The sequence below is a fragment of the Larus michahellis genome, chromosome 2, assembly GCF_964199755.1.
Source record: "Larus michahellis chromosome 2, bLarMic1.1, whole genome shotgun sequence".
NCBI lineage: Eukaryota > Metazoa > Chordata > Aves > Charadriiformes > Laridae > Larus > Larus michahellis.
Window position 1 is genome coordinate 144,805,039 of NC_133897.1, and position 16,453 is coordinate 144,821,491.

Here is a 16,453-nt window from a genome sequence, read left to right on the forward strand (position 1 = left end):
CTGGACACGCTGGTGCCTTGTTCTGCTTCTGTAAACTTGCACCCAACCAGTCTTTGCCTTTTTTTTTTTTTTTAAATGTGGCCATCACCCATATAGATTTAATTTGAATGAAAACAAAAAAAACCCAACACAAACCTCAAATTAATAAGAAAACAGCATGTTCTGTGCATGTTAATACAGAGAATGCAGCAAGCCTGTCTTTAAGGCAGATGCTATTTCCACTAACTGGTATGACTGAGGCTCTGTCGCTGAAAGCAAGCAAGTTAACCTTTCAACTTAAAATTGATTGTTGGCTTCTCTTAGTGTTCTTTCTAAGCTTGTATGACTTCTCTTTCATTCTGAATATATTTGCATTTTGACAAGTCACTCACTGTGTTTGCTTCATGGCAAAATAGCTATCACAGCAGCCCAAATTTACAGGTTGGAAGAATCATGCTAGTTAGGGACATTGCTTTATTTACTCTGTCATCTTCTAGGATGAGTTCTACTGTGTGGATTAGCCAGACCCCACCTGCAGTTAGTGATACGCTGCAGAGTCAGAGCAGGTGGGAGGAATTTCTGTCCTTCCTTCCCTCCCTGTAATTTCTCCTTTTCTTTTCTGAAAGGGCCCCATGTAATTTCATGAAACATGGAAACAGAGAAAGATTCTGAGATTGCAAACAACAATGTTGCGGCAGGTGTCTTCATTGTACCTTAATTCTTCCTTTTTTGTTAAAATATGTTGTTTCTTTGCAGCTTTGCTGACAAAAATATGCAATTTATTGCTTAAGAACATTGAATCGTTAAAATTGCTTATTTTCCTTCCTGCTACTTTGTGTTCACAGCCCATGGGACAACATGATCTGTAGACCAGAGTGGGAAGGATTACTGCAGCTTTGTTTCAGAAATGGCTCAAAACTCCCAGATCTGAACAGCCCTGAACCTTGTGATAAGATCAGATCTGAACTTTGTTTCAAGTACCTCTCTTGTTTTTCTATTAATAATGAACTAGCTAAATATACACTGATTTGTAGATCAAATGAAAGAGCTATTTCATCACCAATATCTGGAGCATCTAACATTTATTAGGAAATAACTTACATAGGTTTAAAACTCAAGTATGCATTATGACCTGGACAGGCTGGAGAGCTGGGCAGAGAAGAACCTAATGAGGTTCAACAAAAGCAAGTGTAGGGTCCTGCACCTGGGAAGGAAGAATGCCAAACACCAGTATATGTTAGGGGCGGACATGCTGGGAAGCAGCTCTGAGGAGAAGGTCCTGGTAGACAGCAAATTATCCATGAGCCAGCAGTGTGCCCTTGTCGCCAAGAAGGCCAATGGCATCCTGGGCTGCATAGGGAAGACTGTGGCCAGTAGGTCGAGGGAGGTCATTCTCCCCCTCTACTCTGCACTGGTGAGGCCACAACTGGAGTACTGTGTCCAGTTTTGGGCTCCCCAGTTCAAGAGGGACAGGGAACTACTGGAGCGAGTCCAGCATAGGGCAACCAAGATGATTATGGGACTGGAGCACCTCCCTTATGAGGAAAGGCTGAAAGAGCTGGGACTCTTTAGCCTGGAGAAGAGAAGGTTGAGGGGGCACCTGATTAATGTTTACAAGTATCTAAAGGGTGGGTTTAAGGAGGACAGAGCCAGGCTCTTTTCAATGGTTCCCAGCGACAGGACAAGGGGCAATGGGCACAAGCTAGAACATAGGAAGTTCCGTTCAAATACACAGAAAAACTTCATTACAGTGAGGGTGACAGAGCACTGGAACAGGCTGCCCAGGGAGGTTGTGGAGTCCCCTTCTCTGGAGATTTTCAAGACCCGCCTGGATGCAGCCCTGAGGGATGTGCTTTAGGCAATCCTGCTCTAGCAGGGGAGTTGGACTAGATGATCTCTAGAGGTCCCTTCCAACTCTGAAGAGTCCGTGATTCCGTGATTCCATAATCAGAGTAACAACAGATATTTTGAAGGGTGTTTTATTACCGTAGTCATAGTATTCTTCCAGCCTTGTCTAATGGTCTTACATCTAAAATCCACCATGACCTTGAAGAGTCTGATAATCTCAATGGGGTATGACAGTAAAGAGACAGTTAAAACCATTGCTTATCCTGTTGGTGTGGTTGTATAAATGCACAGTTGCTGTTTATGTGATATAAAATATAACAGACTTGCAGTTTGCTTAGGATGTTTTACCTACAGCAGGGTGACCGTTTATTTTTTCATAACTAGTTAAGCACCAGGATGGTCATTAGCAAGCTTTGTTCACTATCTGGGCAGAAGAAAGCTCTGCTTAGTTGGGTCTGATGAATATTGGTATTTCTGGGGGTCAGCTACCTGCTGGGGACAGCCCTACAGGAACTTTGTGATTAAATATCCGGTTGTGATCCTATCTGGGAGAGGAGCTTAGAGCCCGAAGGGAACTTCAAGGGAAAGCCACATGTTTCCTCTCCATCTCCAGCATCCCCTGGAAAAGCAGACCTAAAGGGTTGCGTTAAGTTGGATTGTGACTTTGACTTAGGAAATAGCTCCATTGATTGTAAAATACATGGAAGCTTCTTGAACTGATTGAAGTGTAAGTGAATGCAAACAGTTGCTACAGACAGAAATGCTGCTCAAAACCCCAATATGTGGGTCATTCTCACAGTTCCCTCTCCCCACATCTGACCTTCAAACCATCCAGAAGGTGACTATTTCCACCAAATCTCTGGGGTGGTTTGGAAGCTGTTGGCACAGGGTGGAACAAGTGTCTACCACTGGGCATTAGCAAGAAGCTCTTTGGCTAGTAGAGAGCAGTGAAGAAAGCCCTTAGAATCACAGAATCTGAATTTTCTAAGTTGGAAGGGACCTTTCAGATCATCTAGTCCAACCATCAACCTAACACTGGCAAAACCCATCACTAAACTATATCTCTAAGCACTATGTCTACCCCCTTCAATACTTTGGGTTTCTAAGCAGGTTTATAACAACGGCTACTCTACACATAGAGACATACAGAAATGCATTTGGTTAGGAAAGATGGTTTGCATGGGTCGGGGTCTTATAAAGTACTTCACTTGACCCTTGTGTGTGACATTTAAAGCTTAATGCCATTAAAATAAATCACATGCTCAAACTTTAACTGCTTTGCTGAGCTGAGGCATAAACAAACACATGAAAAGGAATTCTAAATTAGAGAAAGTGCCAATTTTGCAATGACTTTCATCCCTCTTACACTATGTTTAAAAGAGCATGCAAAATATAAAGCATGTATAAATCCAACGACCAATTTTAAAACTATCAACTTTGGTAAGTAGTTCCTACATAATGTATGTAGCCATATGTTAAGTAGTCTCTACATGATATATGTAGCCATATACCTCATTTTAAAGACAACAGAAATAAAGTAAACTATATTGAAATATACAGCATGTATACATATATATACAGACATCTAATACAGGTATATAACTCTTCTAAATTGAAATGCCCTAAGTAGGGAATCCCCTAAATAGGGATCTGTGAATCACCAAACCAGGGTAGTCACAGACCCAAGATTAGGGCTGCAAAGACAGAAAATACAAAAGTAATGGAAGAGTCCGTGTAGCTTTTGAAGAAAGAAGTCATGCCTCACCAATCTAGCAGGGCTTTTTCAGAGGAGTTTATAACTGTTTTTGTAGTTGGATCTGGTCAGCAAAGTACAGTTGAGTCTTCAAAAGCTCCTGGATCAAAGACCTTTAGAGAAATAAGCTACGGTGAGATAAGAGGTATTTTCCACTTGCAGAGTAATACCTGATTAAAGGGAGGTAGAAATAAATTGTCAGTCTTCATAATGGAGAAAGGCTTTATTAGGCTGCACAGACATATTTTTTTGGGGACTTTAGATGTTTGTCAAATTCAGTGTTAGCTGCAAAGGGAGTGAATAGCAAGTTTGCAAAGTTTGCTGATGACTACTACAAATATTTCATATCAAAACTAATGCTGACTGTGAAAATGTGACAGTAATCTCATGCTAGAAAATGCCAAAGTAATACAACAGCCAGCGACATTTCATTGTCAATAAATGCAGAGTATATGGGCTATGCATACACAGCAACAGGATCCAGATGAGTTGTTGTCAAGAAGAAAGATCTGGGAATCACTGTGGATAATTGTCTGAAATTGTCAACTCAGTAGTGGTTTGGTTTACCAACCAGGGATGGTAAAAAACAGTGTTTCGCGCTGCCAGGGAAGGAAAAGGGAAGGAACAGAAAGCATCCTTAGGTAAGGTGTTATGGTACGCCGCAGTCACGTCATAAATCCGTTCACACACTGGCGTTTGTGGGCAGCTTGGGCTTCTTGTTTCAGGAATGGTGAAAGAGAATTAGAAAAGGGAGAAGAAGAGTCATCATCTGCCTGTATCTGCAGAGATATTAAATAGCTTCCATATGAAGAGGAGTCTTCAACTTGGGAAAAAGCTGCGGAGATAGGGTGTGATAAAAATGTATTAAACCATCAATGCTATGGAGAACGTGAACAAAGAAAGGCAGGGTGCTACTTCTGCAGCTCATGAAGCGAGAACCGTAGCGTGCCCCCATGAGATGCTGGGGGACACAGTGCATTTTCTCAGGGAGCTGTGATGGGCAGAGGTGTAAATAGATTCAAAAATGGGATGAGTGAGCCTGTGGAGGATCTCTCCATGAAGTAGCCAGACGGCAAGCGTGGGGTCATGTTTGGGCAGTGCTTGGCTGTTCAATACCCCGCTAGAAAGACTCACCCTTTTATTTTCTTTTTTTTTAAAAAAGAGCCTTGCTGATTTAAGACAGAGGGCGGACGAGTGGAGGAAGAGCTTCTGGTGCCTTTTACTGTTGAAGCTTCATCTGTTTGTTGGGGTTTTTTTCCAGTCAAGTGCTGTTTAGGATATTATTTTAGAGCCTAGTCAACCTGTGCTCTATGGACTAGAACAACTTCCTTCCCTGAGACCTCATTTCACAGGATTTTATGCGAGTTTAGATTGAATCCCCAGCTGTCACCGGTCCTTTGCCACAACGAGTGAAAGGTTAATGCGTTGCAAAAGTAACTGTGATAATCCTGAGCTGTAATTTAGTCTGTTTAATGTATCCAGAGGATTAATACTCAAATGCATTAAGCAAAGCAAGAAATAATGCACGCTTCATATTGTCTCCCTTACACTGTAGTCTCATTTAATTAGACACTGAAACAACCGACTGAAAGCTTTCCCTCTGCCTTGTTGTTTGAATCATGAATTTTAAAGACTTTTGAGAGAATGACTCAGGAGGTGAAACAGCAGGGCTTCTGATGTTATTTATAAGCTCTGTACTGGAAACTATTTCAGTGTCTGCAGCCATGAAACTCAACTAACTTAGCCTGTAATTTCATCATTTGAGACTAAATGACAGGAGAACTAATGCTGTCAGCGCTCCACTAAACAGCATTAGCATTCTCCATTGCCTCTGCTTACTTGAAAAATGGGTAATGAAATAATTGGCATTAAAGCCAACTATCAACTACAGGTTATCCCACGAAAGAAGAGGTTAATATGGGCACCAAAATGCATGCAATACAAGTCTGCAATAATTGGGTTTTCATTACAGTAATAGTTCTGCAGGGCTGCAATTAAGTGAGGGCGGCTCTCACAAAACATCTGTGTAACACCTCGTGCAAGCAGGCGGGCGCTCCGCGGGGCATCCGTGCAGCACCGAGGAGGCTGTGGCATGGGACAGACCTTCCAGCCATCCCATCCCAGGCAGAACTGCTGTTGCAGCAGGCTTACTGCCTGACCATTTAATATTTGTGACTTTGTTGGGTTTTAAAAAGACACAAAATGAAAATAAAAAAGAGAATTAAGTGATATTCCTGTTTATATCTTTTATCTGTTTCTTTTCCTTCGGTAGCTCTTTGACACATACCCTTTGAAGGAAGAATCACGCGTCTCCCCACCTCTGCCCTGCAGTTTTGGCCTTTTAAAATGCCCGAGGCAGCTCCCGCTATGAGAAGAGAGAAGCTGTTGATTCTGTTGCCGTATGGACACGTGTACCCCCACACCCGCGGTTCATAGGAGCACAAAGCTGAGTTAGCACTCTGGCGTGAGGAGGGGAATGCTTGTTGTCTTCAGTATTCTTTGCTTCCCTGGTACATAGCAGTTTTTAACTGCGCTGAAGGTTGTGATGCCTCTTTTTTTTCCCTAATTCCAAGTACTTAGTGTAAAGGAAAAGGACATATATATTTCCTCAGGTCTTGCTTTATTTCCGAGGCATTGTAGTTTCTTAGTACATTCCTGAATAGGGTCATTGGCATTAAAAAGTCCAAGACTGGAATAAACTTGGCAAGGAGTTTTCCTTATTTCTTAAGGAAAAAGCAGGAAACAAAAGCAATCTTTAATAATGGGAATAAAAGGAATCTGTCTTTTGTAGCCAGAAAATCACTGCAGAAATAAAAATAAGTTTTCAGATCAGGTGTTTGTGTTATCTTTGATAGTGCACAGATTTGTTTTGACAGGGAGATGAAGCTCGAACACATAGGTACTTGGAAGATGCAAGAGATGCACATAGTTATCTTGCAAAGCCTTTCTTTTAGCTTCGTAGACTTTTGGAAACATTGAGCAAAATGTTTCTTGTTAAAGCATTTCCAACTTTGCTGTTAGGAGGTAGTACAGCTCGCTCAACAGGGCACTGGCCTAGGCTCAGGTGTCTGGCATCTATTCTTTTCTCAGCAACTGTGAGAAAATGAACGTGCCATTTCATCTCTGCATGCCTCTTTCATCCTGCAGTCCCTCTTGTCTGTTTAGCGTGTATGTTCTTCTGAGCTGGAGTCTTTTTTATTTGGAGAGGTATATATACTGTGCAAAATCATGGAGTGTCAATTCCGTCAGCTTCTCTAGGGACTACTGTAAAATGAAACCTGAAAAAGTTATACATTATTGTAATTCATTAGCATATTAATTTATAGAATTTATATTCATTATATAAATTATTATTAATTATATAAACTTTATTAATAAATAATATATGGCAGTGTACATGTAGAGGTCAGTATCCCAAAAATCTAACTGTAATATTGAAGATTCAGCACACCCAAGAGAGATTACACAACCAGTGGGGAATTTCATGTCGTGTTTGAAAGTTTCGTGGAATAGTTGTGTTGCGAAGTTTACTTGAAAGCAGACAACTGGAAAGCCATTGATAGGGCTGTACAGCAAACATATATTGACTTCAAGACTCCTATTTGGCTTGCTTTGGCAATTAAATGCTATTCAGGATATAAAAAAAGAAAGAAAATGTAGGGAAGAATGTAATGCAAAACGTTTTACACTGAAAAAAATACTCGGGAGTTACTATATGCTATCCCCCTTGAAGATATCTGTGTTTTAAGGAGACAGCCTTTGTGATCATTCTGATAATCAATAACTAATTTTCTGTTCATTGTTGGCACAAATTACAATAATTTTAATGCTTAAATATCTGGCATTAGAGTTTAAACTAATGATGACTTATCGCAGGAGTGCATATGAAGGCGTTAGTGCCTGACAGTGATTGACAAGAAGCAGTGGTCATCATTGACACGCTCATCATTCATTTTGTGGTTTATTCATCCTCTTATCTCAATAGCAGCATCGTATCTCCTCAAGTCTGTAAGAAAAAAATGCGGCAGACAGTTTATTAATGTGTGAAGAATTGGTGTTTAATGTGGACATGTTGTAAGGCAGGTAAATATTCTGGTCATCAGCTAATTAATATTCACATTGTGCATTTCATGCTGAGATCAGAAGCTAGAAGGGATGGGCTGTTTTTCAGAATTCCTCCATGTGTGTGTGTGCATTCTCATGAAGATACTCTTACACAGCTGATTACTGAAAATACATTGTCAGTATCAATTACCAAAGCAGCTGCTTTTACCTGCCTTATGCAGTGCATCAAATCAGGTATGAAATAGCTGGTTATGAAGAGACTCACGAAAGAAGTTCAGGACAAGAATGAGCTTGACTTGAAGAATTTGTTTATGGTGTGTCAGTTATAAGAGATGTCTGAATGAGCCAAGGAGATGGCACCGTGGGTTAGAGAGTCCCACAGAAGAGTTGAGAGTGGCAGGCACCTCTTCAGATCATCTCGTCCAACCGCCCTGCTCAAGCAGAGTCAGTTGTAGCAGGTTCCCCAGGACAATGCCCACTCAGGTTTTGAGTATCTCCATGGATGGAGACTCCACAACCTCCCTGGGAAACCTGTGCCGGTGTTTGACCACCTTCTCAGTAAAAAAGTATTTTCTGGAGTTCAGATGGAATTACGTGTGGTTTTTTTCATGGTCATTGTTTCTTGTCTTGTCAGTTGACACTGCAGAGGAGAGCCTTGCTCCCTCTCTTCATTCTCTCACATCTGGTGTTTATACACACGGATGAGATACCTCCTGAGCCTTCTCTTCTCCAGGCTGAACAGCCCCAGCTGTCTCAGCCTTTCTTCATATGAAGGTTGCTCCAGTACCTTAATCATCTAAGCGGTCCTGTGCTGGACTCCAGTAAGGAGCTCCAGATGGGTAGATAGAGAGATGTCATTTCTGGAGATGGTGCCCCCAGTGCAGTGGCACAGGAGTGGCATATCTTACTCCTACTCTGTGAGTTAGACACTATCTGGGGCTAGGAAACAAGGTCCTGATGGCACGTTCATAACAGTGCCTCAGGCAAGTCACAAAGAGGACAAACAGAGAAGGTGGCAGGATTGGCAACGGTAGCAGCAAAAGGTTGACAGACAACAGTTGTTACGTTTGGTTGTTGCTTCTGGTAACAGCGACCATAATTCACATTAACAAAACAAAAAGCAATGGACAGCTTTGGTGCAGCTTTATACCATTGTGTTATTTTTCTCACAACTACATGACAGTGAACCAATTCCTGAAGAAACACTTGCGCTTGGTGGCCAAGCTTGGAAGATGGCAAGTCTTAAAAGAAGGTGCAGCTCTTGGGGAAGGGAAAAGGGGTAAATAGTATTTATATTTCAATTGTGTGTAGCAGGCCTGCAATACCTAGTATCAATATTTTTCCTAGGAGCTGGATTTGATCCCAGGACGCCTGCCTGCTGTGCTGAGGGGACCCCTCAGTGACTAATGATTTCATCAGCTCAGATGACACCAGTATCACCCCAAGCCCTAGAGTGCGATCCGGGTTTTCAAGGCATTTGGTCACAAAAGAACATATGCTGGTTGTGCATATTTTTAGAATTATTACATTTATGGAGTAAGTTGATCTGTTTGGCAAGTGCTGCCCTGCTTTATAACCTGAGGACAAAATGGGTTTCATCTGCAGCCTGCTCAGCGTGCACTAATAGGTTAGGTATAATAAGGAAACAATCTCAGAAGGAGTCGAAAGCAGAAAAACAAAGCACAATAAAACCACAACAAAGAAACCAGAAAGCCCAACCCGAGAAGTCAGAGGCATTACTGAGTGTTTGCCTCTGACCCTACTTACACAACTGTTTCTCACAGAGGGCAGGTAAGGCGGTGCCTCGCTGCGACAAGGAGAACCCTGCTTGGTGTTCCCCAAACACAAACGTCGTGCTAGCGAATAGGGGACTGCTTGGCTCCAGCAGCTGCTCTGGACATGAGATGTATCTTCTCTGGACCCTCGGTCAGACCCATGGCAAGGGGTCCCACCAGGCAGCTGGGGGAGCACAGGTGGCACTAGATACCTGCCGTTAGGCAACTGAACTGGACCACTCTTCTAAAGAGGGTTTCCTGCCACTCTGTAATGGAACGATGAATTATCTTTTTATTATCTTATTGAAGCTGCAAATGATTAATTATTTTGGGTTTTTAATTTCCAGTATTTTTGATGCATTCAAATAATAAGTACAGCATTTTTGGCAGCAGTTTTTAACATCCCCTGTTTCCATGCCACAACATCTACTACATCCAGCTAGAAGCAGTTTCGCAGTGTTTGTTCCTCATGTGATTTGCATCACTGTGAATGTGAACAGACTGAAAAAGGACAATTAAAGAGGGTCGTTTGGCAAACGTCCCTTTTTTTTTTTTCTTTATGGGTGTTCTTGCTCTGCAAACGCGGGAAAGCAGCAAAGCACATAAAATGTGACAGTCGAGCACCCAGCCTGACGGTTGTTTTTCTGTTTGAGTATTGGTTCCACCTAGAATTAAATACATACCTACGTAGCACCTCCCATCTGAGGATTTTAAGGCACTTAATTAGACCTTTCAGACTCTTGTAAGGCTGTGTACTATCCCCTTTTTAGGTGGCTAGCATGGAGACGAATGAGTAATTTGTAGCAGGTCTACCAGACATGGCTACTCATCTGTTTTACTTGACTGCTAGTTTATATAGCTGGCAAAAATAAAGCTCCATTTGTTACCAGCTCTTGTTCCTGAGGGAAATGTTACATAGTAACAACAGGAAAAAAAAAAAAAGCCCCCTTTAGATCAATTTTATGTGAAAGAACAAAACTGGAGCAATTGGAATTTTAAAACTTGCGTCTAGGTCAATTTTTCCAGTTTCTTTCAAGCTTCTGGAAGTGGTATGTTTGGCTTCCCGGCAAGTTTTGTTTGAGAAGTGTCAATAATACAGGGACTATCGAGGATGCAGTTTGGTCAGCCAGCCGATGGACTTTGAAACCTCACTGTTTGAAGCGTTATGCGGAGTCCTTCTCTCCCCGCCCCTGCCTTCCGGAGGATGGCTGCTTGCGCTCACAGCCATGCTTCTTCTGATAGTTTTTTAGAAAAGGGGCTGTAGGATCCCACGGGCTTTATTTAGGTAACCCAACATGACTGCAGTCCACAGAGCCCCGCAGAACTTCCCTCTTCGTGGTCGTCTGCAGGGGTTGATCTTAGTCCTGGACGTATTTGCTGGCAAAAGGGTGCTGCTCAGTGTCTTGCTGCAGCCTGGTGACCTCTGGAAGCCATAAGTGTCTCCAGGCAGCTAACATCAATGTGGAGAAGTCTCAAATTTGGAGCAGGAGATGTGAAAATTACTTGCAGTCATATCTGTGCCCTAGGTTGTTTCATGTCTAGAGGCTTGCGTAGGGCTCTCGGCTGGAAACTGTTCTTGTGCTCAACGCCAAGAACATGGATTTTCACTTTTGTTTCTAATTGTGTAGGGTAAAACTGCTTTCTTAGGGTCTTTCCCTTAGTCTCACAAGATGTTTGCAGGTCATTGACTTCAATGCTAGCCCAAGACATGAAAGAGACAGCACGGCCAGTTTAGGGTGCCTTCAATATTCTCTCTCCTCACACACTCTGATGTTTCTTGCGCAGTCATCGCTTGATGCCAAAGCCAGCTCATTTTCTGATTTTTAAGATCAATTCAGAGAAACAAATCTGTTTCAGCATTTCAGGGAGTTAAACGTTACTAAACAAAGGATGTTTATCCTTGTTCCATTCACAGACATAAAACACTACTCGGTAAATCTATAGTTACTATGATTACTGAAATGTCTACAACAAACTCCAGGCAACCAATTTTTGTCTTGAGTCTTATAAAAGTGTTCAAAAATTGTAATGGCTTTGCCTCAGTGGCTTAACTTCTAATGTGTCTGTAGTGCACAAGTCCATCAGTTAAAGAATTTATCATAGTTCAGCCCTTTTATGGTTGTATACATTTAAAAGAATTCAGAATCAAATTTTAAAAGTGAATACGAGTTGACATAAATCCAATGCTAAAATTACTGGAACGTAATTCAGCACCTGTAACCTACCCGGTGACTTCTGTGGGATTGCATTGCCTCAAGTCAGTAACAAACAAGCCTCTTAGGAGCAAGAAGAGCTTCTTATAATAAAATCAGTCACAATACTGTATAACCATATGCTACAGCATTTGGTCTTTCTGCGTACCATCTCTCTCATGAAGGGATCTTAATCTTGGATGGAATTATAAAATGCATTACCTTTCTCTTCCTTTTCTCTAAAATAGCCGTGAAACAAGTAGTCCAAGTCAGTTCCCATTACAGCCACAGAAACATGCCTGTTAACCACGGTGAGAGCTGGACTCCGTCCTGAATGGCTATATGAGTGATCAAAAGATATGTATTACAGGAATGTACAGTTACGCTGTGAGAAATTTTGCTTTCATTCTCTTCAAAGGCTTCAGGCATCTCAGGGAAACCAAGAAAAATCATAACTGTAAGCCTTATGAGCACACATGAGTTTATCAAAGCCCTCATCATCTCTTACTGATTTCCACTGCGTGTAAATAAATACATGAATAATTTATTTACTTCATCTTTATAATCAAACAGTCCGGGGGGTTTTCTTTCTGTCTTACTTGGCACAGTAGGAGTAGCCTCAGTCAGTGTTTCCGCCTGGGGCCCACAGCTCATACTCATGAATTCGCATCAGTGCTTGTTCTCCGGGCTGGATGACCAAGCGAGGTGGGGGTCCACTTGTGCTGGGTGGGAGCTGTGCACCTCCTAGCCCCGATCCGCAGGCAGACCAAGGGCATCAACGCAAAGGAATTGCAAGCAGTGAAGCGGCATGGTGGGGGAAAATTATTTTCCAACTTTGGGGTGGAGTTCTGTTATGATGAGAGGGTTGTTGACATTAAACCAAAGCAGATGGAGGCTGATAAAACCAGAGAAGAAGAGGCAGAGATAATGAACTGGTAAAGGAAAAATTGCAAGGGGACGGGGAGGCAGAGAGGGTTGGTGGCGACCGGACCAGGCGGAGAATGGCCAGCGTGAAAATACCCCACTGCTGTCTCTGCTGCAGCGCCTGGTGGGGCAGCAGCTTCTCTGGCTCCTCTGGGCTTTGGTTTGCCTTGGGGCCTTGAGTAATGCCTCACCGGCATTATTTGTGCTTCCTGAGCCCACCTGGGCTGGGGAAGAGTAGTCCTTTCCCTACCTGTGTGCCCCCAGAGGGAGTCAGTTATTCCTGAATGGGATGAACTGTGGTTTCACCCAACTTGCTTCTGCCCTGGCTGATGAGGACTCCTGACTGCGAGGGTCACGTAGTCCTGGGCTGTCTGGGTTACCCAAGGTTATCTGGAAAACTGCTCTGAAACAGCACATCCTTGTGATGAGCAGAGGCTCAGAAGCAGAAGCAAATTCCAAAGCTTTCCCCAACATAAATAACAGCAAGGAAAGGATCCATAACTCCGTTGTAACTCCTCATCGGAGCAGTGGGATGAACGGAGGAAGCACTGCTGCAAGTGGGGTCACTGGAGGGATTTTCCTGCTTGGGCTCTGGTAGTCGTAGAGGAAAACGGATACATACTGTTGCTGAGGAAACGAGTCTCCCGGGGGAAGGTCGGCTTTTCCGCGGTGTGAATTTTTGCTGCCTCGTGCTCACTCAAGTCAATTAACCTAAAACCTACAAACTGCACACACCACAGCTCTGTACAGTTGTTATATGGAGCTTTATACAGCTGCATGTGGATTTAATCACAAACAGCCCAGGAATGGATTCAAGTTTATATTCCTCTTTAAATATTTGTATTGCTATAATGGAATATTGCCCGTTTTTCTCTGTAGGTGCCAGCTTGCGTGATGACCTCAGTAAATACTTCTGGTTTCATCATTCTCAAGGGGACACGATGACAGTTCAGGATCCAAACCAGATGAATCTCTGTGCTGCTGTTTGGACTGTTGTCTCCTATGTAATTGCTGACATGGAGGAGATGTTGCCAAGGTAATAAAACAGTGAGAAAGAAGATGTCTGTTCTTCAGTAAAGATTGTGAGTCCACTAATGCATGTGGTCTACAGCTGTGGGAAATTCCATTTTTCACCCTGATTTTGTGCATTATGATGTCTGTTTTCCTCAAAGCACATGCTCTTTAAAACATTCCTGTTTCTTTTTGCTGTTTTGATATCTTCTGTTTGTGCTTTTCACTTAAAATTTCTTCTTTTAAGTACTTTTTAGATTTCTGGTGAAGGTGTGATACCTCTTTGACTACGATATAATAATCATTTCTATGCAAAGATCCTGTGCAGCAGGAAAAATATGCCAAATAAATTTGTTGCATCAGAATAATTAATGAATTGAGTTAGTGTGCACGTTTGTGGGTTTGTTTTCTGTCTTTCACTCTATGCATTAGGATGATGTACATAATAATGTTGGATTATTTAATAATAATAATAATAATAATAATAAGGATGATGTACAATAAAACAGCTATTTCTTTTTACTCTCTTAAGATAATACTGCAGATTCTATATGGTTTTCAGGTTACAGGACAAATTAAACTTGACTGTTTTAATGGTAATATGTGGTAAAATGGTCAAATAATGGTCAAAACGCTAAAATAATATGGCTTTTAATGGTTCGTTCTGCTCCCATTGTTAAATCCTACTGAAGCCTTCATGCGAGGCTCAGATAAACCAGGACACCGAGGGCAGGAAGCCAACCGCAGGACTCCCAGATCTCCCGTGTTTCTTCAGGCACCTCCCCATGGAAAGCTGCGTGTGTCCTTTTCTTTCTGATGGAAGGCTCACCGTAGTGACATGCAGAGAATTTCATATGGCAGTTTTTCTCTGAAATGCCGTGATGTTTCAGAAATGACATCACAGCTGTGATTTGTGACCTTTACTACGTGCCAGCTGATATCCAAACTAAGTGTAAGAGCAGATTTCGATTCAGGCTGCTGAAGCCATTCCCAGCTTCCCTTTCTTGCTGGGGTGCCCGCCCCTGCTGGAAGCCAGGTGAGAGGATACTCGTACATACGCACTTTGACGGGGGAATTAATCTGGGAATTTGATTCTTGCATACTTTGGGTTTTTTGGGTTTGGGTTTTTTTCCTGCTCAAAGATTATGAATATTCAGATGAGTTTCAAGGGTATCTGTAGAGAAGATATAACTGGTGTTGGGGAATATTTTAAGGCGTATGATTTCTGCTCATTTCTTTGTGACTTGATCCCTGTTTGTGCTTTTAAATTTTACAACAAACAAATTTACTGATGTGAATAACTGCTGCAATATAATCAACACCAAACAACTAACAACACGGAGGATTAAACCAAACGGCAGGCAATGCCTGGTGCTGTTAATCAGTTTTGTAGGTGAGCAATAGCTGAGTGATGAGCCATTCATTTTTATAGAATTAATAACCATGATGTCTGTTTACCATGATAATAGTGGGTTTACATCAAATTTATTAAATATTTCAATTTTCCCTCCAAATCATTTCAGGAACATAAAAGCTGCTTGGAGATAGTCTGCTCTTTCTTTTTAAAGAACCATTATTGAAATAAAGTTAGCAAAAATTTCCTCTGCTTTCAAGGCATGGTGCCTGTGCTTGTTTTTTCTGATGTGCTTGACAAGAGCGTAGCTGGTGATGCTCACCACTGACAGATCCTCAGCTGTCTCTAAATCCAGCCTTTTGACCTTCACAGAACATTCCTGACTGTTTCCTGAACCGCGTTCCACATCTTTTTCCCTCAAGGTATGCCACTTTGTACGCCAGATATTCCAAAGGGTTTTCCATGGAGTTACAGTTATTGTTACAAATCTTAACGTGTGCTAACTTGGAAACGAGGTTTATTTGTGTTTTTCTCCAATGCCTCAAGTCAAATGGAGAATCTCTGGAGTCAAGAATACCCTCCGTAGAGGAGAACGCTGTGGTACGCCCGTGGTGCCACAGCACATCCCAAGATCTGCTCGTTGGCTCCTAGGCTACGTAACATAGGCTGTAAGACCGTGATGCCCCTGAAGAAAATTTAACCTTTGCAACAATTTCAGATACACAGTTCTGGAGAGAAGCTCTGCAGAGTGGATTTGGAAAAAAAGGTTACAAATCCAAAATCGCCATCTTATTTTTTTATAAATAGTGAAATTAAAAATCTTTCAGGTCTCAAATTGAAACCCAAAGACCTTTTTACATGTAAAAACAGGTTTTGTTAAAATAAGACATTGTCTTTTTGATTCACCAGATCTTTTTTGTCTGATCTGTAATAGTTCTCAAATCTAAAAGTTCAGGTGTTCACAGTGCTGTCCTGATAACCAGATCAAATTCAACCAGATCAAATAAATGGAGAGATGCTAATAAATTTCTTACTTTTTCGGGTGGGTTTTTGTACTTTCTGTGCAATAGCTCATCTTTATCCCTTCTCAGTGAAGCAATTACGCTGTTTTAGTTGCTGGCAATTAAACGTATATCGGTTAGTCAATTTTCAATTCGAGAGCACTTCCGACGCGATCCAGGTATGCCAACAGAATTTTGCTTTCCACTTGCATGCCGCCTTTGGTATTTGAGAATCTTCTCAACTTTAGTGGAGAAAGTAATAGCTGAGGATATTATTTATATTACTGTATTACCGTTATTGTCTGGGTCAGCTACCATAAATCTGTGCTTTTCGTAATTACTTTGACGACATTCGAAGAAAAAGGGACCATATGTGCATTTCTCTCCAATAAAATAAAACACTCTCAGCTTTGGACTAGATTGCTTTTTGCCTGCAAAGATCCGTGCACTGAGAGTTGAAGAAACAGCGGTAGTATTTAAATATATGTAAAAAATTTAAATTTCAAATAAAAATTTTCCTCAAGTTATTACAGATCTCTTGCATCTGCTGA

General features: G+C 41.7%; 1 protein-coding gene across 3 annotated transcripts in view; it reads left to right on the top strand.

The window, feature by feature from the left end:
• Nucleotides 1–15,944, top strand: part of CPQ (carboxypeptidase Q) — a 162,507-nt gene extending 146,563 nt beyond the window's left edge. For all 3 annotated transcript variants that reach the window (XM_074577490.1, XM_074577488.1, XM_074577489.1), the window contains one exon: nt 13,416–15,944. In XM_074577490.1, the coding sequence (XP_074433591.1) occupies nt 13,416–13,576 (161 nt within the window). In that variant the 3' untranslated portion in view covers nt 13,577–15,944. The remainder of the gene's footprint in view (nt 1–13,415) is intronic.
• Nucleotides 15,945–16,453: the final 509 nt, after the last annotated feature.